Genomic DNA, 25,567 nt, shown 5'->3' on the forward strand with positions numbered 1-25,567 from the left:
AGAAATATAACAGGGTGCTAAACAACAATTTTGGTGCTAAAGGGAGCTGAGAGATAAGAGTACAAACATTTTCTAGCATGCCAAGAGACACTGTAATTTACTTTTTTACATTGATATTATGATGTATGTTACACTCCAAATAGGATAAAGCATATATCTTGGAAATTTAATAATGTCTTTTTTTATAACAACATACTATATGTTTGTACCCTGCATATCGGTTTTATTTTAATAGTTGAAAATGTCCACACTGTTCATAATTCTTTGCTACAACATAGGCTTTTACTTTCAATAAAGCTTAATGAGCAGTTTCCATTCAGTTAATGATCACATTTACAAATCTACAATCAATTAGCTGGTCTATGCAAGAAGTATTGGGTTTACTTCCTTTAAAAAATAAATGACCCATGGCTCTTCATAGTCTGTTTGTTATAATTAGCATACTGTCTTTTAAAGAGGACAGTGTGTTTTCTGTTCATTAACAGTAATACTACCTTGGCATACAATCAGTCCCCATGATCTAAAAGCACCAAGGACGCCAAATTATCCTCTCTACTAGGACAAAATCAATTAACACCACTAGGGATGTCATTATTGTCACATTAAGTCACCTGATAGCCACAAGGGAAAACAAAGTGATTTCTGGAATTTGTAATGTTAGAGTTCTAGAACCAGACACGAGCAGTTAAAGAGAATCCTGGAGCCACTTTAAATATTACAAGCAGGCAAGTCGAAAATATTTTTTAAATAGAATTTGTTTATATGCTTCCATTAACTTGGCACTTATACAAGTTATTGATTATTATGCTGTGGTATGCAAAGCATCATTATAGTTAGTATACATAAAGCAAAAAGGAAAACAAAGTGCATTGGGAAGCAGTGCTGATACAAATGAAAATATCCTAGTTTGAAAGCAGTTAGATTTTTTATTGGGTTTTAAGCTTTCATATTTACTTCCTTTGTAATGTGATATTATTGGTTTAATGGCTAGCGAGTGATGTTTAAAAAAAAAAAGTTAAATATTGGTTGCTAATATCAGCATTTTCTAGCCTCTTTGTGCACTGCTTTACATCTCTGATCAAAGGCCAAGATACACAGGCAATAGCCAAAATCTATTCCACAGTGGAGCAAAGAATCCCAAATCCCACAATCGACTAATAGTGATCAAGCTCTGGAAGTCTGTGGGCTAGATTGTCCAGAAATGGTGGCTTTACAACTGGGGTTTCCTATTCTCCAGGGTTCCTACACTTTAGCAAGACACACAATTTGTAGATATGCGTGTAGACAGGTGCAGTCTATTTTCTCTACTGTAAGTGATGCTCTAACAAGTGATACGGAAGCCTAGAGAGAAAGTCAATGGAAACCTACTTTCCCTATGTTTTCTGGGTTTAAAGAAGAGTTCCGGTTGGCTATGCTGCACCTACATGACCTCTGGTCGCCATCTTGGTCAGCAGGGTCTTTATAAGTTCTTGCCCCTGGGTTTTGGTTCGCTTTTGCTAAGCGTAGCGTAGGGAGAGAGACCCTGTCTCTCTAGAGGCAGGGAAAGTTTACCGATGAGTAGGGACAGGCTAGGGATTTGCTATCCTCAAGAAGGCCTCCCCTTTGGAACTGGCCAGGCTGCACTGAAACAGACACTGATGGTGAATCTCTTGCCACTACATCTCTGCATTTGAACTGATCTGTGAGTGTTCCGTAAGCGGTGCTCTTCTGTTGGGGTGTTTGTAGTCTGGCATTCTTTATTACAAATTTTATTGCAACAGGAATGTGTCTTTACTGCACACTGCACTTTCCCACATGCACCTATGCCATTTAGTCTGCATTAAGAATGCAACACTTCATTTAACACAATTATGCTCAGTGCACCAGGACAGTTCTTAGCAAGAAGTCTCTTTATCTCTTGAGTCACTTCTATGTTTGTTTGTTAGTTATGATTCTGGCTTGCCTTCTGAACTATGATTTCTCTCTGCTGACAGTTCTCTACAGTGGAATAAACATGAGCGCCATTAACTGGAAGAATCACAAAACTAAACTCGTATTGCCTTTCATGGTGCAAGGTAAAAAAACAATCCTTAAATTCCACATTTCAAGAGAACCTATTCTGTTCAAAATCATGTCTGAATCAATGCTTGAACCTGGACACTGGGGTAGCATCAATGGTGCCAACATCACTGTTGCATCTGCTTGGGGAAAGTCATTATTGCTTCTTGCATAGCAAATTCTCAGTATGGCCATACAAAAGAATCCTGAAAAGACCGTATTTACTGTTGCAGTGTTACTGACAATCATATGCTGTAAGAAAAGCAACATGCTTTAATAAACTTTCTGATGATTTTGTAAAAAAACAAGCCAAACTCTTCTGTTCTCTATTCCAAATAGCCAAGCACAAGTTATATGTATGATTGTAAGAATATATCCATGTAATACAGTACAATTCAATTAAAATAATTCCTGCAACATCCATAAACAATGATTCGTAAGACTGTTGTGTAAGATGACACAGTCATTTAAACTGCGCTGCTAAACAATGCTCAATTTTGTTGTACTGTAAGCCAAAACTACATATGACTTTTATAATTTTTTTGTCCTACTTCAGGGGGTATTTAATTAAGTCTATCCTGTCTAACATGATCTGATGTCATTGAACAAGGATATGTTCTTTGTTAGCGGAGCTCTTACTTTCAGACTCCTCTGTGTATTTGATACCATGGTAACAGAACAGTAAGCTAAAGCCAATGAGATAATGAGATATTCTCGTTGTAATTGTGCTTCATGAGGGCACCAGTTCCCAAGGGTGCTATGTGACAGCCTTACAACTGCTAATAGAATTTACAAAACACACAAATATTAGTAGGAAGCCAATTGCAACAAAAACCATGCAAACACGTGTGATGTGTTGGATCTTCTCTGCTCTATAAATTAAGTTGGGCACATGTATGCATTGCTCACTCTGAAGCATTATTTTAATGACTATCATTACATCTAAATCATGAAAACTTCAAGGAACTTCAGGTTTGAAACGAACTAACCAGCCGTGAGCTGCATTATAATTATGTCTATATGCTACAGGCATAGACATGCTGTATAGTGATCAGCAGAGCTGAGCTCCTGAATTTTTTATTTAGAGAATAGCCTGTAAATATAGATAGATAGATTGATCACATTGTACCTGTCAGTGTTACAGGTTCTGCACAGATGGCTATTAATACTGGATGCCAGGTGCACGTTCTCTGTGCCTGCCAAGCACTCCTCAGAAGTCAAAAGGGGTGCTTTGAGCTGACAGACGCCTTGCATTCCATCATGGCAGGATAAAACCTTCATAAAACATTTCCAAACTGTAATGTTTTTTTTTTTTTCATTTATTCATTCATTCATTCATTCATTTTACTTACTTCCCTTTATTTGTCCTCAAATCAGAACAATGTTTGACAGCTTTGCAGCCTGGTACAAACACATGCTAGATGTACACACATGGTTATATGTACCAACCTATCTAAATGGTCACCAACACTGATGGGCCTATAGACATATATTTGCACAAGAATCCTTGACCTGGATGGGCCCATGGTAAGACCCCCTGCTATCAATGGATGCATGGATGAAGACTTCTGTCTGTCATTGCATTCTCACTATTTTCCCTGGCACATGCAAGATGTACTATATGTTCATACACAGGACTGACTAGTTCTGGCTCTGGGGCCAATCTCTGATTCTGGTCCAGTAACTATCAGTAATGCAAAGTAACAGTTATGGTATGCCAGTACAGTTCTACTCTTGTAGAATATTTATGTTTGTATTTGAAAGAATAACAATAGCACTGAAGGAGACCCACTGCATTTCAGTGTTGACCTTTAAAGTCAACCTAACTTTTGATAAAATGATTCTAAGTTAAAAACAGTGCTGTAGAGTAGTGGGCTTGCCAATACCATGGGTTTGAGTCAAATAATGCAAGTTTGAGATACATGGTCTTGGGAAATGTATGTTCATATTAGCCTGGGAAATGTTTTTAAAACTATAATGCACTGCAAGGACATTGAACTATGGCCATCAGGTTTAGAAGAATCAATATGTGTGCTTTTGTTTAAGGCAGCCCCCTCACTTTAAAAGGGGGGGGGCACAGATCATTTAAACTGTTGTTGATTTGAGGTCAGTTGTCACTTTTAGATGTTGTCCCATCCCTAGAACCTTTTTCTTTGAAGCAAGGCTTCCTTAAAAAAACAGCACGTTTTTTTTCAGGGGTGGTCTTTGGGGGTTTCATTTATTTGGGAATATTTTGATTTTTAAAGAAGTAAGGACTTGGAAAAAAACAAGCATACATACTCACCTCAATGCTGCAGTATCAGTGTGTCACCGATCTCCGTGCTGCCCCTTCAGCACTCTCTGCACTACCCCTCCTGCATTCTCTGCTTTGTCCCTCTAGCACTCACTGGAGTGCCAGGCTGGAGAAGGGGTCGGCACAGTTGGCAGCATGTGATAACCCAATATTAGCTAACTAACTGGGTCACAGGATTCCAAAAGTAAGTGTACTCCTGTGACCCACAAGAAAAGTATGACCATACTTCTCTTTTAATATTTGTTGACAGATCCTTTATCTTAGGTTAACCTGTTTTTTATCTGCAAGGCGAATAAAAGGGGATTTTGTTTCAGGGATTATTATTACTACGAGTTTATTACTACGAGTTTATTATTACTACGAGTTTATATAGCGCCAAAGGGTTTGCTCAGCGCTGTACAGTAGGGGGGACAATACATGGCACAGTACAACAACAACAAACAACGTACGAGGGGTAAGAGGGCCCTACTCTTACGAGCTTACAATCTAGGAATGGTATTTGGGGATTTTAATTTCTTTTGGGGGATTATTGGTTATTATTTTATTGTGATGGGGCCTTTTTTTGGTTTGGGCTGCTCAAAAGGGAGCATTCAGTTGTTAATAGCCATCTGTTCTTGCTGCTGCCTTTTGTTAACAGCATTCTACTGCAGCATTTGAATGAAATAAGTGCACAAGAACAATGTGCACCTAAACCATCTCACACTATATCGCTCACACTCACTGTACCCCCTATCCCCATAGATAAAATAAAAGTTAGGCATACACCAGTTAGGCCTACTATCCCTGACTAAAACTATCCTGATGCCTGCCAATTTCACACTGCTATATACACTGCAGTATTTTAAATCTTATAGTAAAGCTCCAGTCTGTTCTCTTTATCTCTAGTACAATTAAGTCTAGCTTTGCTATTTAAAATTGTTCTGCTGTTTACAGTGCTGGGTCATTTTTGGTATCTTCACTCATGTAGTAAAACACATGACACACTCTTTGTCTCTTGTACTTTTTTTCCATTTCTGATGACCTTAAAATGCCCTGCTGTTGACCAGTTTTATATGCTGTGTCATCTATGGACTCTTGCTTCTTAAAGAGGACTTGATAAAAATTGTCCGGCAGCAGGATAGTTTTTCATCAGTAAGAACAGGGACAGCTAAAGTGAACTATTGGCTAATTTCTTTCTGCTGGTCTATTATCCTTTGATGGAAAAAGCCCAAAAAACTATCAATTGCACAGCAAAATATGTGCTGCCAATGTATGTTGTCACACACACAAGTACAAGTGTTTTATTTTATAGCGCTGCCAAATTTTACAGAGATTTACAAAAACACATTCAACCATTTATGTTAGTGACCTAAAAGAAGAAAAACATGTAATGTCCCCACAACAGTCATACTGTCAGGGATCTCCTCGATCCCCGCCGCGATGGTCCCGGCGCAGGCGCAGTGCACCGCCCTGTGCAGGGACACGGGCACTAGGTCCGGGCCGGCCGCGGCGTTCGAGTTCGCGCATGCGCAGTAGAAGCCGCGGCCGCCCGCTGGGCACCAATGGCAGCGCAAGGCAGGATATTTAAATGGCCCTGAGCTGTCATTCAGTGCCTTCTGGTCTTTCCTGCATCCTGTGATTCTGAGAACCTGTGCCCTGTAAGTTATTGACCCGAATTGTACCTGACCTTGCTAATTTCTCCTGTCCTCACCCTTGCTTTGTCTGACCTCTCTCCTGGATGCCCCCTATTGGATTTGACCTGCTGTTGCTGACCTGGCGTGTGACCCGAACATTCTCTGCCCGCTGCCTTGTACCTTACCGTCCTCTCTGTTACCGACCCGGCCCGTCTGACCTTGCTCATCCATCCATCTCTCGCAGAGGGGTCTTCTGACCTCCTCATATCAGACTCTTTCCCGTGGGAGCCCTTGGCGCATACCACTACCACTGACGGACGTACCCAGTAGTCACGACCTGGTCTCGGGGGGCTCCAAGTCCATCCCCACCATCAGGGGCCCTGGTGAACAAGCACCCTGGGACTTAGATTCCGTGCGCTGGGGACGCCTATTCAGTGGAGTGCTAGTGGTACCGCCGGGCGGTCCCTTACACATACATACACATATACTAGGACCAATGCAGCCAGCAGCTAATCAACTAATATATTGTGGTTGAATGATGGGGGAAATTGGGGACCCGTGAAAACACATGCACATACATACAAACTCAATTCAGAGAATATCCCTTGTGGGAATTTACCCAGGGCCCTAGAACTGCAATACCATAGAAATAACAACTAAACCACTACAATGACAGATCATTCCATGTTCTATAGTCATCTCTCGGGCAGCACAGTGGCTAAATGGTTAACACTTCCACCTGGCAGTACTAGGGTTGTTGGTTCAAATCCCAACCACTGCACCACCTGCCTGCCCACATGGAGGAAAATTATATTTTAAAATTATTTGTCCCAAATATATTGACATACATTTGAATTTTGGCCATATTCAATATATTTAAATAATTTTATATATATTGAATGATATATATATATATATACACACTGTATGTTGAAATGTGTTTTTATTACAAAATATATGAAAAATATTTTTAAAAGTACATTTTCAAATATGTCTTTAAAAATACAAATCTACATTTTTGGAGTACTTTTACAAAAATATGTTAAAAAAATCTGAAGAATATATTTAAAAAAAAAAATAGTTTTCATATATTTTGTAATATATAAAAACATATTTCAACATGCAGTAAATATATTTCAATAAATATATATATTGAAATATATTTTGAAATATATTGAATATGACCAAAATTGTAGTATTTCAAATATATGTCAATGTATTTGGGAAGAATATTTTAAAATATATTTCAAATATATTTTTCTTCCATATGGGTGGAGTTTGCATGTTCTCTCTGTGCCTGCGTGGGTTTCCGCCAGGTACTCTGGTTTCCTCCTACACCCCAAAGACATGTGGTAGGTTAATTGTCTAAAATGGCCCTAGTATGTGTATGATGAATGTGAGTTAGGTACCTTAGATTGTACACCCATTGAGGGTTAGGGACAGATGTGAATGTACAATATATATATAAAGCACTACGTAAATTGATGGCACTATATAAGTACCTGCAGTAAATAAATACAATCTACCAGGGGCGGACTGACAACTCATGGGGCCCCCAGGCAATAGGGGATCATGGGGCCCCTGTGTCCTTGCCTAAACTCAAAAAAGCCTATGAAAAATGTACCAGGGGCATCTCATGGGGCCCCCTACTGACCCTGGGCCCTAGGGCAGTGCTCGAGTTTCCAAATGGTCAGTCTGCCCCTGAAATCTACAGAATCCTGCCTGGTAATGGGCACTCTTACACTGTAAACTGCTATGAAAATCATGGGTCTAGATAAAATAATAGTAACAAAATATCTGACTTGTGTAGTTATTGATTTAAAATTGCATCCCGCATAGAATGAATCATGAAATACATCAATGCAACAAACACAAAAAGTTGTATACCAATGACTGTTTATCAGTATGTCATACATTAGATTATCAGTATGCAATCTATTGTATTAGATTTAACTTTATTTCTTTTTGCTAGTAAATAAATCATGATAACAGGGATTACATTAACCTTTCCCATGTATATGCCATAATGCCACCCATACATCCATTTCCTTATACTATGCTATTGTGTCAGTATAGTTCTACTTTAATAAAAGTGTATGTTTCTGGCATTTAAAAAGGTACAGAAAGTATAGTATTAAAGTAGATTAACATTTACAATTGACATACAGTATTTTCATTTATTCTTGGAGCAACAGATACAATAGTAAAATAAAGTATTGTTTATTTAGTATAAACAGTCAGCTATACAGACTTTATGCATAATGCAGGGATGAGATTTACATGCAGACATTAAATCCATTTATATCATTTACAGGCAACCTCTGATGTTGAAAGGAGAAAAGAGCAGATACAAATTTATCCTGCTAGAACAAATGATAACTATTTTCAGATGCCTGCATCAACAAGATGCACAGGTTAGTGTGAAGTGTGATAAAAGGGATGTAGCAGAGAACTGTTGTGCAAATGCAAGTCTAATGACATTAAAGAGAGAGGAAAAGCTTGATTTCATTCGGAGTGACATGGAACGTACACAAATGAAAAGTCTTAGGAATTCACTCACTTTTCCGTAGTCTGTGCTCCACTGGAATGCTTCTACTTATACATGCAGATTGATGTGCAGACCGTAAAAGACTGGAAATGAAAACAAGATGAAAAGATGAAGACTTAACATAATCTTGAATTTATAGATAAAATAATCAAGATTAGAGATAGAGAAATGCTAGAACTGCATATACATAGGCTTGACTTACTTGTATCTTACTTTATATAGATTATTATATGAGATAGTGACCATAGGTTATGCATTACATAAAGCATATTAAAGGGCAACTCCAATCAAAACAAGTCAGTAGTAAATCTCCTTCTAAAGTGATACAGATCCCATGGCCCCACTAGGGAGATTCACCCTAGAGTGACAATGTTTTTTTCAGACCGCTCTATCTATATCTTGAACATTACTGTCATGCCACCCCAAATACATTCTACATACAATTCTTCAGATATCCAAGAAGGGCAAATTAACTGCATTACTGTTATTCCTCACTCCACATCTGGTTATGTTTTCCATGGCATTGATGCTCAATTAGAAATTTGTGCTCTGCATGGGAGCCCACGGTGCTTCTCCTGTGCTGAGTACTAATCATTTAAAGGAATTCTGTGCTGAGAGAAATATAGAGCTTGCCATTACTGACCTCGTTTTGATAATTCTAGTTATCTGGCAGTGTCTGGTTTATATTTTCTGACACGAACTTAGAACAAGCATGTAGAGCACAAAGTAAAGTCAGTATCCTTGGTCTTCATATGTGTTCCAGTATGGTGTTTCAGAAAGTTCTGAAGCCAATCGATCAGCATGACAGCCAGGGGGAGGGGGACATCAATGGCTGCCTGGATATTACATTAGTACATGTTGCATTTAAAATGACAAAAATGCTTTTGGGCCCATTTACAGCACATAGGTATGCCCAACACACGGCTTTTGTGTGTTCTCATGTATTTATGGTAACTCATTAATTTTAACAGGCTGCCAAACACGCAGGAATGCTTGGCAGCCATGATTTTAAAAATCGTGCCGCACTAAACTGCATGGTACAGTGGTACTATGTATTTTGGTGGCCATAAACACACCCACATTGGCTAGACATGTGGGGATGCTATTAAGAATTAATGGCATCTGCAGAGGGCAGCACATTTCTATGAGGTGTGGGAAAACAAGTGGTATGAACTGGCCCTTACTCACTACTAAGCTAGTAGGAAAAAAGTGATTGTTTATTGTCCGTATTGCTTTTGTATCAGGTAGTTGCTAGGGAATATACTGGGAAGTACATTCAAATCTGTAGAAAGGTAGCTAGTACAAATGTGTATCCTTGGTCTTCATATGTGTTCCAGTATGGTGTTTCAGAAAGTTCTGAAGCCAATCGATCAGCATGACAGCCAGGGGAAGGGGGACAGCAATGGCTGCCTGGATATTACATTAGTACATGTTGCATTTCAAATGATATCAATGCTTTTGGGCCCATTTACACCACATAGGTATGCCCAAGCACGCACGGCTTTTGTGTGTACTCATGTAGTAACTCATTCATATTAACGGACTGCCAAATGCTCAGGAATGTGCACAAAGTTTGGCAGCCACAATTTTAAATCGGCACCTGAGAAGTATATTCAAATCTGTAGAAAGGTAACTAGTACAAATTTGTAAAGAAACCTTTCATTCAAGGCTTTGAGTGTTAAGTAAAAAGGATGCATCTTATTTTGTGATGTTTCTGGTTCCACAAAACATTTTCACAAGCAGTAACACAGATCTAAAATAAAAGAGTACTGAATGAGCTTCTCAAAGGCAGCTGTTTTGACGGGGGGCTATTAGGGGCAGAAATCTGAATGAACCAAAATCATGCTCAGAAGAGGGGCATTTGGCCAGAAAAAAAGCCTGTACTTGGTGCGTTTAGCGCTTGAGCGTTCATTCATTTCAATAGCGAGAATAAATTAATATTCTGGCCAATTAAATGAATAAGCACCCAAACGCTTGATGCTCCTGAATGGATTGAGGTGCATTTATATCACTGCTTTTCTCCTGTCAGAACAAAGGCTTTCAGAAGAGTCTAGTGTGCATGAGCCCTTAAAGTAGTATAGCCGGGCAGACAATCCTTATCCCCCTCCCAGCTCATCTGCCTGCCCTCTTCACCAGATTACTGGGTAAACAGCTTGCTGTATAAAGACAAAGGAGAGCTAAGCTGTAGGTTGTCTGTGGAACTCCCCGCTTCTCCCCATCTTCCTGTCAGTAGCACAGAGTTTAACCACAAGAGAGGACAGTCTGTGTGTGGACTCGCTTCCCCAGCACAGGAAGCAACAGCAATGGACCAATCAATAGTAAGGAGGAGAGATCCAGATGCTTCTGGAAAAAGGATTCTCCTCAGAGTGTGACAGGAGAGTGATGTGACAGGAGTGTGATAGGATTGTGTCAAGGAAACACCAAGAGAGAAAGAACCTGGTCAGAGGAGCCCACAGCTGTGCGAGGGACAGCCAGAGGGTACAGAGCATGACCTGAGTACTAAGGGATGAAGCTACCTACCAGAGTGATCATGGGCAACCCAGAGTGAGCAGGTACCCAATCGGAGAGACCACTGCTGCTGTGTCACTGGGTCTGGTGAGAGGGCCTTGTAGCCGTTACTTGTTACCACCGTTAGTGACTGAGCCATTAGGAACTACCTTCCAGTTACTTCATATATTTAATGCTGCCTGCAGGTCTTATTGACTGCCTTAGCCTCCCTAGCGGTATGATTATGTCAATATTTCTTTGCTCAAAGCGATACTTTTTTTGCATGGAAATATGTCCTTTTTTTATTGTAGGCCTGTAATTCTTAGGAATAACTCACTGAAATCTGTCTGGTAAAGAGTCTAGTAAACATCTCGGGTATGATAAAATTTGAAACACGAAATCATAAATTATAATATAATAAATAATCATAAAAATCATATAATAATAAAAATAATAATAAATTTAATTCAATAATGTAATCAAACCCAAAACACTGAAATTTGAAATATAGAGCCAAGTTTGCACATCACTGATGACGAATTTCCCCACAAATCATTATCACTCAATTCTGCAAGTGGTTCTGATTTACTATCACTGTTCTCTAGCCGGTCTAAAACCGCTTTTGACCTAAAGGGACGCTTTTTGGACGCCATGGACTTTTCTCAGTTTCCTGGCAGAAAGAACAGTAAAAATGCAGGCAGGGCACAGGACAAAGCACTAGGGACAATATGTATGTGAAATGGTTTGAAACAGTAATGTTTTACTATGTGATTTTAGTGTATTTAGTGAATGTCACTTTTAAAAATTTGTAAATTTCCCACTGGTTCCAGCTCCCGTATGTCCCGTACGTCCTGACGCTCGCAGGAACCGGAACCCGGAAGACGGATGCAGGAATCGACCAGAGGAGATGGCCGGGGACGCTGCAGGGGGGACATCGCGGGAGCGCAGGACAAGGTAAGTGAAAAATGGAATCCCAGAGCAACGCAGCATGGTAATCCTGAGTGTAGCTCGGGGTTACCAGTTTTTGCACTAATAATTAACCCCGAGCTACACTCAGGAATACCAGCAGGGAGGTTAATGTGTGCCAACGGGCCCCAGCATTTAGCAGGCTTAAGAGTCAGGACTAAAGACTGCCCCTAACAATTGCTGCCCTGAGGCCTTGTGGTTTTTTTTTTTAACTGCTTCCCCATCGCCCTATTGTAGATATACTGCTATAGGGCGGCACGGGTGAGCAAAATCACGTATATATACGAGATTTTTCATTTTCAGGTAGGGGGTGGCCGCAGATGTCAATCACCGGGTCCCGGCCGGTGATTAATCTCCATCACCCAGTGATTACTGAGCATCTCCGACAGGGAGGAGAACTGTATGTAAACAATACAATTCTCCTTCTTGTCAGCTCGTGCACACTGCTTTGGATGGCTGTGCACCAGCCATCCAGTAAAAATTTTAAAAAATAAAAAATTCCAGTATCTCTGGCCCTGAGGAAGTCACGTGATTCATGACGCAACGCGTAGGACGGAAGCGTGGTGACGTCATTTCTGGCGCAGATGGCAGCCGCCATCTTGGAACACCCATGCAAGTACACCCTTGTGTGTTCTCTGCAGGTTTTTGTAAGTAGGCTTTTGGCTGTTTTTATTTAATAAATATTTCAAGCTTACTAAAGGACTATGGGAGTCCTTTTTTTATAACCTTCTTTATGGGGACTGATTGAGAGGAGATTGGCAGATTAACTCCGTGAGCGGATACCACCACTATTGGTAAATTTCCTGGATTACGGCCAAGGGTACAGATGTGATTAGGATCGTTCCTCTGAGCGCTGCTGTGTTGCGTGTGTTGACCCCTGGGGTTCGCAGCGTATAGGTGAGAGTGCATGCTAGCTGGTGTCGGATTCATTTGTTGGAGTGATCACCAGACATTGTCACCTATTGAATGAACACAGTTTTTTTTGGACTGTGCACAATAATTTTGTGTTTGGTCACATTATCATTTTTTCACTATTTTTTTGGCACATGGGTTTTCTATGTCATGTGATACAATACGTTTTAGTACCTTGATTTTTTTATGTATTCACTTCATATATATTAGATTTTTTTGGTTGCATTCAATATTAGGTCAAGATGAGTTGTAATATTCACTGTATTGAGCTCATTCTATTTATATTTATTTTTGTTCACTATGATTTTTTATTCATTTTGTCACTACATGTATTATTTTGTCATTGAGGAAGCAAAATTTTCACCTTATTGTTGTTTATTCACTAGATTGAGGTATAATTCATGATCCACACTTTTATTTGTTCACATATCATTCTATTCATTTCACTTATTTATATTGGGTTGGGGTAGCGCAGCACCATCCCCCTTATTGCAGTATCTATACCGCCATTTGTAAGCGCTAACATTTTCACATAAACCATTTAATTTACACATATTGGGATTTTTTGTTTAGCAAAGACATGTAGCAGAATGCATTTTGGCCTAAATTTATGCCGAAATGTTATTTTTTAAATTTTTGTACTGGACATGTTTAATAGCAAAAAGTAAAAAATATTGTTTTTTTTTCTCAAAATTTGTGGTCTTTTTTTTTATAGAGCAAACATAAAAACCACACAGGTGATCAAATACCACCGAAAGAAAGTTAATTTCGTGGGAAAAAAAGGACATAATTTTCTTTTGGGTGCAGTGTTGCATGACCATGCAATTGTCAGTTAAAATAACGCAGTGCTGTAACGCAAAAAATGGCCTGGTCAGGAAGGGGGGTAATCCTCATGAGGGCAAGTGGTTAAAGAGGTATCTCTTAAGAGACGCTGTATCCCAGCAAATCCCTTAGTGTGCACTCTAACTTAGTGTAATGTTATCAACATTTATATTGCATTTAATGTTTACTAATATTGTTTATTATCTAAATTATTTACCCTCATAATTCTAGTTAAGGGTTTAAAATCTATTTTTTGCCAACTTAACATTGTTATTACTCTTTATAGCAGACTGTGTTATAATCAGCTGTGTGCTCATTGATGTTCAATTTGCCATTCATTCTAACCCCAAAAATGTCCAATGTAGCCATATCAAATGAGATGAGTGGTCCAGAGGAAAACTTCAAACAGCTCTGATGTCATCCAATATCCCAATACGAAAGGAATAGATAGATTGCCCATACAAATAAAGGTGCTCATAGTGTAGTATTGCTATATAGGAGGAGCCTTCGCACACCTTGACGTCACGCCGCGAGATCAGGAGGTCCAGCGGCCACCCTTTGATTCATACTGGTCAGTGCTTTTAGGTGTTTTTAACAGCCTATTTCATCATCTACAGGCTATAGGCACATTAGCGTATGTGTTTCATTTTGCACATTGGTTTTAATAAATCTTTATTTAGCAATACTACACTATGAGCGCCTTTATTTTTTATACCTGGCACTGAGCCTTCATACCTCAGCCCCAGCATTTCAGGCTTCTGTGTGTGGATCTGAGGAGCAGTGTGATCTGACCAGACTGGTACCCCCATACCAGTGAGGAACCATCAGTGTATTTCCAGGCAGTATCCATACAGGACCCCGGCTACATATGACCTTTATATGCGCATTAAGATTGCGCTTCTGGTAAGTGGGCAATCTATCTATTGCTTTCGTATTGGGATATTGGATGACATCAGAGCTTTTTGAAGTTTTCCTCTGGACCACTCATCTCATTTGATACGGCTACATTGGACATTTATTGTTAGTTTATCACTTTAAAAGGACAATTTATTTATTTATTTTCTTCTTTTATAGCGCTGCACTTTCCGTTTTTTGTCAAATTTATACAGAAAGGTTTTGTGGTTCCTTTTAGTGCAATTAGCCGCTTGTTAGAGTGCGTTCACTAATCTGCATATATACATTTATTCTAACCCATATCAATATATTACTGGTAGTAAAAAGAGAGATAAACAAAATCTACCAGGCTAATGTTACTGGGATCTCCACTCTAAAATAGGCTGCAAATAGTAAAGCAATATGAAAATGAGTGTATAATCTGAGTGAACAAATCAAAATGCTAAAAAATTTACACTGAATGAGAAAAAACTGCCTAAATGTGCTGCAAACTATATAACATATAAATTGTATTGTATTTTAATTTTTTATGATATGGGTACATCTATGAGTGCCAATTATACGTATGTATTTTTAACATATCATCGTATGACCATACACCTACCAGGACTGTATTTTGACATTAGTTTTTTTACACAACACCCTGTTAATATACTGCTGGCCGTTTATATATATAGTATAATTATTTTTTTTCATCTTGCTGCAACTTATATGCTATAGTTTGCAGCACATTTACGCTGTTTTTTCTCGTTCAGTGTCAATTTTTTATCATTTTGATTTGATCACTCAGATTACTTCAATAATATGGTGGCGCTATACTGTATGTCATTTCACACACTTATATGGCAATAGCATATGATTCAATTATACACTCGTTTTCATATTGCTTTACTATTTGCAGCCTATTTTAGAGTGGAGATCCCGCTAACATTAGTCCTGTAGATTTTGTTTATCTCTCTTTTTGAGTTCAGCTCATGCAGCTTTATATTATGGTGCAGACAGTCCTGGATATTGGTCGTTCCTGGTCTTCTTCAAAATGGCACCCGGCTATGTGTGCGCATGGGGCTATTTAAAGCGTTGTATTGTCATGGCGTCCATAGGAGGCGGATCCCTTTGAGAACTTGCGTGTGCAAGAAACACGTCAGGGAGGAGCCTACATGCTGACGTCACACCACCGTGTCCATATGATGGTCCGGCAACCATCTTTGTTAGTGGATGACATCTGATTTTATGCGCCACGTGGATGTTTCTTTATATTTAAATAAATGTTTCTGCACCATAAGCGTTTTTCTCTGGGCTTCTTTTGTGAGCTGTTCCCTTCAAGGTGGGGCCATTTTACTTCAGAGGATTGAGTCATCTTTTGGGAGAATCTACTGTCTCTGTTGAATGAAAGCTGTGCATACCTTTTACCTGTACCTGGCGGTGGATAAGGCTGACCTGCTGGAGGAGATTTTTTCCATTTTAAATGCACATTTAATATATGTTGCTGGTGAGTGTATTAGGAGGAAGAATTGTCACGGATGCACCCACCACCTGATGTCATGATTATTCATCACTTTTGGACACTATATAAGAAATTGATCTTTTATATCATACCATTTATTATGCACTAATTCTGCTCACTCAAGTTACTATATATATGTTTTTTGTCATATGAGTTTCACGTTATTTACTGTACCGCTGCACCTTCTTTTTACCACATATTTATGAGGATATAGCGGGTTGTCCTTTTTGTACATATATATACTGTATATATATATATATATATATATAAAATTATAAATACCTTTTTTCATAAATGACAACATAATCTCCTCTCTCAGCTGCATAAGGGGCTTAGAGAGGTGGGGGTGGTGAAATGGCAGGACATTGATCTTCCCATTGAATGGATGTACAGGAAGCATGACTAGCATGGCCAGTTTGAAATAGGAAAACATGGGAACTGGCAGGATCACCAGGTATTTCACACAAAGGAAGCAATACAAAGAGAACAAGATCCTGTTAACCACAAGTATATGGTACAACATGCACATATCAGGAATATGAAACATTGGAGTAACATGCTCTTACAAAGTGAACAATCTATTTGTCTTTAGTAAATCAACCTTGCTGTTTGATCTAACAAATTCAACTCCAACTGTACAACCACATTGGTAGACATAGGGTGTGATGCAGGGGCAGACTGACAACTCATGGGGCCCCCGGGCAATAGCGGATCATGGGGCCCCCGTGTCCTTGCCCAAACTCAAAAAAGCCTATGAAAAAGGTACCAGGGGCATCTCATGGGGCCCCCTACTGACCCCGGGCCCTTGGGCAGTGCCCGAGTTTCCAAATGGTCAGTCACCCCTGGTGTGATATAATGTCTTTAGGATGAACTTAAATGAATCTGTAAAATGGAGCATTCACCTGTCATCCTAGGACACATGCTCGACATACACATATTTGCATAATTTGTCCAACAAGAGAATATAGTAGTGGAATCAGTGTAGTGTCCAAGGACAATATAATTGACAGATTCCCGTATGGTTTTCAAACACAGTACATTATGACATATACTGTATAGGTGGATTTCAAGCAATAAACACAAAACAACAAAATTAATGTAATGATGAATTAACCTCCCTGGTGGTATGATTATTTCAGATTTTTGGTGCTGAAAGCGGTACCATTATTTTGCATGGAAATTTGGCGTTTTATATTGTAGGCCTGTAATTCTTAGGAATAACTCACTGAAATCTGTCCGAACAAGAGTCTAGTAAACATCCCGGGTAGGATAAAACTTGAAACACAAAATCATAAATTATAATTTAATAAATAATCCTAAAAAATAATAATATAATAATAATAAATTTAATTCAATAATATAATCAAACCAAAAACACTGAAAAGTTCGCACATCACTGAGCAAAGTCGCAAAATTGTTTTCAGTGTCTGATGACGAATTTCCCCACGAATCATCACTCAATTCTGCAAGTGGTTCTAATTTACTATCGCTGTTCTCTAGCTGGTCTAAAACCGCTTTTGACGTAAAGGGACGCTTTTTGGACGCCATGGACGTTTCTCAGTTTCCAGGCAGAAAGAACAGTAAAAATGCAGGCAGGGCACAGGACAAAGCACTCGGGACAACATGTATGTGAAATGGTTTGATACAGTAATGTTTTACTATGTGATTTTAGTGATTTTAGTGAATGTCACTTTTTGTCATTTTCAAATTTCCCACCGTTCCGTCCCCCGTACGTCCCGACGCTCGCAGGGGACGGAACCCAGATGACAGATGTCGGCATCTGCCAGATTACATTGCCGGGGACACTGCAGGAGGGACTTCGTGGGAGTGCAGGACAAGGTAAGTGAGCGAGGGATTGCGGAGCAGCGCCGCATGGTATTCCTGAGTGTAGCTCGGGGTTACCATTTGTGGTACTGAAACTTTACCCCAAGCTGCATTCGGGAATACCTCCAGGGAGGTTAAAGTGTTAGATTTAAAGTGTTGCTAAACCCAGGGACTGTATTCGTTATATCTGGTCTCCCACAATACACAGAACACGGAAGTGCAATTATGTTATATAAACTATTAAATACCTTTTCTCATCAGCAGTTAGAGCAGTCTTGTGACTTCTATCAGTGTCCACCTGAGCACTGTTTAAAGCCTGTAGAAGGAGTTTTCATTCTGCTCTAGGAGGATGCAGAACCCCTGACCTCTGTCTGGACAGTGCTGATTGGCCCTGTGCTGATGATATGCACTCTCCCAAGAAAAAAAAAGCTCTATAGCAATACACACCAAACCGAGCATGTGCATAGTAACTGCACACGATATGTCTTATCAGGAGATAAGAGGGGGACACTGGAAGAAGGGGAGGATCAGATAATACAGGTTTGAACAACATTTTTACACAATGCAGAGGAATAACCCCTTAGGTTCCACAGTGAGTATAACAAGCATACTTTACTGCATATACAGACTGAGTTTACTGTTGTAGGTTTAGTAACACTTTAAGTATAAGCTCAGTTAAAGTGGCACTAACGATAAAATGATGTATATGATGCATTCAGTCACAAGCAATAACATATCAGTGTTTGTTTTTTTGAGTCTCCCATAACATATTTTGTATCCATTGATCCTGCTGTTACTTTTCAACTTCCTTTGACAGATCAAGCTGTGCAGCAAAAGTGGAAGTCAGAGGGTTGAGAAAAACCATTTAGCACTGACAGGGGTGCTTACAATGTTCAGCGTTTTTAATTTACTGTAGTTAAAACCTTTATCCCAAAAGAAAAAAAAAGACTATTTCTATAACTGCTTAACAAGTGTTAGCTGGAGTTCGACTTTAATTTGTTAGTCGTGTATACAAAGTCCATCTAAGTCTACTAGTCCCTTTACCACTACACTCTCCAGACAATGCTGCTGTCTAAGTGTATCTTTGTTGCTCCTCCATAGATAGTGGAGGCAATCTAAGACAGGAAGTGTGTTATTGCCAGGATCACCGGGTAAAAATGAAGAATAAAAAAAAAACTAAAACAAATGCAACAACATCTGGTAAAGTGCAACATATTATGTTTTGTTTTTAGGTTTAAGTACACTTTAAAGACTAGGTTTAAGGGCTAGGTTAAAATGGTTGTAAACCCTCATATACACCCAGTAAGTGACAGACACAAAGATGAAACAAGTCCCCTTACATAAATTGTACCTGCCTTATCCACAGCCACCTGTCTCCTACATCCATTCAAAGTGCAGAGTTTACACAGGATCTCTCAGCTCTGAAAAGCAAGGGGCTGGAAGCTGAAGTTACATCAGTGAGGAGAGCTCTGAGAGCTAATTAGAGGGTAGCGACACCCCCCCCCCCCCTTCATACAGCACACAGGAACAAAGCTGAGGCTGGCAATCACAGGCTTTGCCCTCCTCTGTCACCATTTTTCTCTTGATGTCAGGAAAACTTGTCAGAAGTGATTTATGCTGATGGTAGAGGAATGAGATAGCAGATAAAAATTACACTTAGTGCTCTGGATTGAGACAAGTACACACTAAATAGGGATATGCTTTGTTCATATTTCATGTCTGAGGTTTACAACCACTTTAAGGCATGAGAAAAACCAAGGGTGAAGACCAAGGGAGTCCAAGCAACCCTGAACTACCCCAATACTTGTTTAAATGGTGGTGCAAAGTAGATTATTTTTTTATATCAAGGTATGATAACCTAATTTTAGAGTCTGATAAATGTAATTCTACTGAAATTGTCAAATACAAAATTACTAAAAGCAAACATACTGTATAGGGAGAGTTACAGAGTGTTTGCTGGCATGCACTATTGAGCCACATATGATTTTCATACAGAAGGCATAAACCAAAGATATATATTTAACCTTTTATGCTGTATGTGTACCAATAAAGAAACTTACCTCCACTTTCTATCACAGAGACACAAAAATAAATTACTGGAAACCTTCCAACATGAAAGGAATTCCTCCCTTAGACAACTGTCCTCACCAGAACAAGTGCCCCTAATTGAACATTTCCCTCACCTCTTGTTCTGGGGACAACTGTAATATTTTGGATTTCCCCTCCCTTTCTCTCTCAGTTGTCACTAGTACAAATAAAGTGGTGAATCTCCTAAAAGGGGGTATAGAAAGAAATAGGAACTTGACAGAAATTTCCACCCTTCCCTGCTCTTTGCAAGACTAAAGAAGGTTTTTCCTAGAGACATTCTTTAAGCAAAAAACCTAAAATAGACTGACAAAAAACAGTGTGACAGTTGTGTTTTAATGACAGCTATATACAACTCTGTGCCAATAAAAGTAGCTTTGCAAGTACAATTGCTAACAATATAATATACTAGCATGCAAGACATAACATAATATACCAGTATACTCAATACTCAAAGGGATGAATTTACTAAAATCAAATAGTCTGATCACTTTACAAGGGCAATTTTCCTTAGCTTAATGAATGAGGCAAACTTCTACTGACTTTCATAATCCAATCGCACACCAACAAAAATACAGCTTTTTCCTTGCCTCTGATTGGATATTCTTTGCAAAGTGAATTTTAACGACATTCACTAAGCTAAGGGAAAAATCTCTTGTGAACTGCCTATGTGCCTTAAGTAAATCAACCCCAATGGCAAGCAAGATGATACTGATTTACCTAATGGCTTTAAGGTGCCTCCGTAGATCACTTACCTTGAAATGTTGAAATCTTAGTGTTGGCTTTATGTAGTACTTGCATAGTTGGCAAGCACACCTCTCAGTGGTTGGCATATAATCCTACTTCTCACTACATGACCCAAGGAGTTAGTTATCCTTCGCATGCCAGGGTCTATTATTACTTTTTCCCTCATTTGCAAAAAAATCCTAGAGCCAGTGACATGGCATTTGTCCTCATACAATCTCTGTCTCCATTTTAGATAGATAGACAGATAGATAGATAGATAGATAGATAGATAGATAGATAGATAGATAGATGTTCATGGAATTAACAGAATTAAGATTCTGATTAATTAGAATTAATGAGTGCAAGCTGGAAGTATGTAGCTTACTCTGCTGCAGAGAGGGCTCCTGTAGAGATAGCCAAGTGCACCTCTAGAACGCCCAGTATGGTTTATTTCTTTAAAAGAAATGCTGATTGCGGCGAAGCCATGAGATCTGGCAGCTAAGCAAAAACATTGGATGACAGTTGTTTAGTAGGAAACCTTAGTCTACAAAATAATGCTGAAGCAAGCACTATCTGTATACCACTAGAGTGTGCAACTGTGTGTATTTGAGACAATAAAGCACAGGGTAGGGTCTACAAATGAGATGCTTACTATCTTTCTTACAAATGTAAATTTTTTTCCCATGCCATGGCATTCTTCTGCTTGCTTCAGTTTTATTCCAAAAAAATACTAGTAGAATAATTTACTTGTACTCAAACTGGCCTTACTGTTTTGTCTGAATGTTGTAACATTAGACTATAGATTCTGTTGGGCCAGGAACTGATGTGAATCATCTGTGTACTTTGTAAAGCACCGATTACTTTTTGGCATTGTTTTTCATAATTATTAAGTATTTAAAGTATAGATTCACCTTTTGAATATATTATAGATTACATCCATATTTAGGGTGTAACCTGTAACATGTTCTAACAGACACCTCTCTCTACATTAGCCCCTCTACCTTGTTCCAGCTAGCAGGGATTCCTGTTCCCCAAAGCCGCTGTGACATTTAAAACTGGGGTGGATCTGAGGGGCTCCGACTGCAAAGCAGTGTCATTCATTCATGGGGATCTGTGAATGAATAAACTACAAGTCCCATCTTCCACCACGGCAGACAGACTTGTAGTTTTAATGGACTGCGAGCGTGTAGATCGGTGCGCTCCTAGTCCATTCACCTCTGAAACTGACAGTCTGTACAGAGCTGTAGGCAGTTTCTCTGGGAGTCTGACATTGCACCCATGATACATTGATAGCGAGTGCAGTGCTCTGCAGGCTCCTGTGAAAAAGATAATGAATGCACAATTTTTTATCTGAAAAAATGTGTGCACTTAATTTTTTTTGGTGCACTCAGTCTTTAAATAAAATATTGTACAAAGTCGTTTCAAACTCAACACTCACATCTGTTGAAGTCTGCTTATTGAGAAAACTCAATATAAATCATTATAGTGGTGGTGAAGTCTTTAAAAAAAGTACTGGTGTCCCTGCAAATTAATGACATAATATGCTACTATGCGCTACATACTAGCACACCTCCAGCAGAACACTGTCACCTCTGCCAGGGCTTCCCTCTTCACCTGGTCTTCCTTCAGGGCTCACGGGTTCCGGCCATTTGAATGGCCAAGCTGCAATGATGTCACTCCCATGCATGTGCACTGGACTCACAATGATGGCACAGAGCTCTGGTTGACATTCAGTGTGTCCTCAATCCAGAGCACAGTGCACATGTGCTGGTGGTGTCACCAGCTGCAGAACTTGACGAATGTATAACCATATGGACCGTGCATAATATGTCCATAAAGCAATGGAAATATAATATAACTCAGTCCCAAAGCAGTGAAATAGGTGCAAGGTGCTAGTGTTCAGCTCTTATTCTCTTGATTGTAAAATCTTCACACAACACAACAGGTGCTCCACTGTGCTCAAAATAGTGCCCCACATGGACTGACACTAACCATCATCCAATGACCACCTATCTCTAGAATGGTCATGCACGCTTTTGGGACTATCCCAGTGAACCGATTGTAGCAATAGGTAACCACCTCTCCTTGGAGTAAACTGTAACTGATAATAGGCAAGTTCCAAGAAGCCAACTTTCTCCTCTCCTCCACAGGCAGGATATGCAGTATATCACCATATATAAAGAAACAGAAGGGGACATCTCATAGTGTAAAACCAGTTAATAACTTTATTAAGGGGAAATAACTACAAAAAATACACTCACAAAAGAAGTGCCTGTCGCCTGGCACCTGGTTCACTCAGCCTTGTTGCTATTGCAATGAAAAAATGGGTGCCGCTGTGATGGTTGCTCCTCTGAGCGCCGTGCGTTCCATAGGGCGGATGTGACGTCAGCGGAAGTTGCGTCATCAAACCTCGATGCCTTTTGATCCCAGATCATCCTCAGGAGGTGCAGAAAAGTGCACTTCCTGAGGACGATCTGGGATCGAAATGCGTCGAGGTTTGATGATGCAACGTCCGCTGACGTCACATCCGCCCGGACAAGCACCTCTTTTTTTGTAGTAATTTCCCCTTAATAGAGATATTAAACGGTTTTACACTATGAGATGTCCCCTTCTGTTTCTTTATATATGGTGATATACTGCATATCCTGCCTGTGGAGGAGAGGGGAAAGTTGGCTTCTTGGAACTTGCCTATTATCAGTTACAGTTTACTCCAAGGAGAGATGGTTACCTATTGCTACAATCGGTTCACTGGGATAGTCCCAAAAGCGTGCATGACCATTCTAGAGATAGGTGGTCATTGGATGAGGGTGAGTGTCAGTCCATGTGGGGCACTATTTTGAGCACAGTGGAGCCACTTGTTGTGTTGTGTGAAGATTTTACAATCAAGAAAATAAGAGCTGAACACTAGCATTTTGCAACTATTTCACTGTTTTGGGACTGAGTTATATTTCAAAAGTTATATAGTCAAAAATTATTTTTAACTACAGTAGTAGTTTTAATACTTGCCTGGTTTGGTAAGACAATCACTTTTACAATTAATGTGTGAATAGAACTGGGTTTGCAAAGACAAAGACACTAAAATATTAAATAACTTTGCTTAGTTAGCCACAACATCAAGTCACTCCTTAAATTAAAGAGTTATTATATTTCTATTGTTTTATGCACATATTATGCAAGGTCCATATGGTTATACATTTATGTTTTGTGCGTTCAGGTTCAAAATTTAAGACTGCTGCAGCTGATATATAGAGTATTTGATATCTCTATAAGCGCAACAGCACATTTTTTTCATACACAGAACTTGATGAAAATCTCCTAAACAGTGCACATTTAGGAGATATTCATTGTAGCTACTGAAAAGTTGTATTATAATCTTACCTGGAGGTACAAGTGACCAAGAGGTGTTTACTACCGCTCTAAGTATAAAGGATACAATACAGACATAATGATATAATATTTAAATAGTCCTATTTCCAAATACAGGATAGTGGGAATAATGTATGATGATGTTCATGTATGTAGCCAAAATCATATGTAGGACTTATATACAGTAGCTTTATATATCTGTTGTTACCATTATTATTTTAGTAGTAGTAGTATTATGCTTTTGTTATGTACATTTCTGAAATACTATTATCATACTGTACATTTTTACTAAGCAAATTTACAAGCCCAAGAATATCCAAAAAAATTAAAAAATGATAGGCAGACAGACAAAGGCATTGACCAAAAATTATTTTTAACCACAGTAATGGTTTGAATACTTGCCTGGTTTGGTAAGACAATCACTTTTCCAATAAATGTGTGAATAGAATTGGGTTTGCAAAAATTATATATAAAGACATAAATAAAGACATAGACACCAAAATGTTAAATAACTTTGCTTAGCCACAACATCAAGTCACTCCTTAAATTAAAGAGTTAAGTAACAGCAATCATGTAAAGCAACACAGATCTAGCTCCCGGAAAAGATTCCAGATACAGAAAATGATGTTATATAAATCCCCTCCTCCCAGTGTGATTGGAATTACTATGCATGCTTCGTGTTTTCCATCAAACATCTAGGTTTTTAGAATATCTGAGCTGCATTCAAGAGAACACTAAAATTGTCAGTCACAAAAACTTCTGAAGCTTGAGAACTTTCCATTGAAGAATTTTTTTTCTTTATAACATTTTCATTTTCTTTCTCTTGAAGTTTATGTCGGTGCGGGCCATTTAGGACAACTTTACTGGGTGGCATGGCCATAAAATACAGAACAAAGGGAAGCGTAATGACAAACTTTCATGTCTCTCGTTCATCTGGAAGAGTATGGTTTGGGTTCCCTCTTGGAAAACGTCCATCTCTCTTGAAAAACCCCCTCTAAAACTCAGTCATGCTCTTAAAAGGCTTCCAATATTAAAGTAGCTTCATCACGTTGATTGCTAGTTGGTTAGAAAAGTAATCACGTAGTTCGCTGTCTACATCTGCTATTGATGATATAGATTGCTTTACGTATGCATTAAAATCAGATGACATAGCTTTGTCTGAAAAGCCGATTAAGTTATGGAAGCTACATCAAAATGTTCATATTTTATTTCTTTTTGCAAGAAAATAGTAAAAACACATGCCATCTTAAAGGAGATACTCATTTGACATTTTTCAAATTTCAATTAATGACACGTCAAATTATGAATTATGAGTGACTATCCCTTTGACATGTTTTAACTTTGGCTGCATATTGCACGAGATACAGTAAATGTTTAAGAACACGCACACGGCTGTGCAAAAAGTCCTCTTCTCTTTATGTTACTATCATAGTATATGTTTACCCATTACGAAGCTGCACTAATAACTCTTGATGTGTAAGGAAGGTCAA

At 39.0% G+C, this 25,567-nt stretch overlaps 1 protein-coding gene across 1 annotated transcript in view; it reads right to left on the reverse strand.

Moving 5' to 3' along the window:
• LOC149463242 (uncharacterized) overlaps nt 1-25,567 on the reverse strand; it is a 276,228-nt gene that overhangs the window by 72,257 nt on the left and 178,404 nt on the right. Inside the window, exon 5 of the mRNA XM_089675410.1 lies at nt 8,504-8,574. Within this exon, the coding sequence (XP_089531536.1) occupies nt 8,504-8,574 (71 nt within the window). The remainder of the gene's footprint in view (nt 1-8,503; nt 8,575-25,567) is intronic.

This window comes from Staurois parvus, unplaced genomic scaffold, assembly GCF_062004578.1.
Source record: "Staurois parvus isolate SC_StPar_1 unplaced genomic scaffold, SC_StPar_1.0 ptg000155l, whole genome shotgun sequence".
In the NCBI taxonomy this organism is placed as follows: domain Eukaryota; kingdom Metazoa; phylum Chordata; class Amphibia; order Anura; family Ranidae; genus Staurois; species Staurois parvus.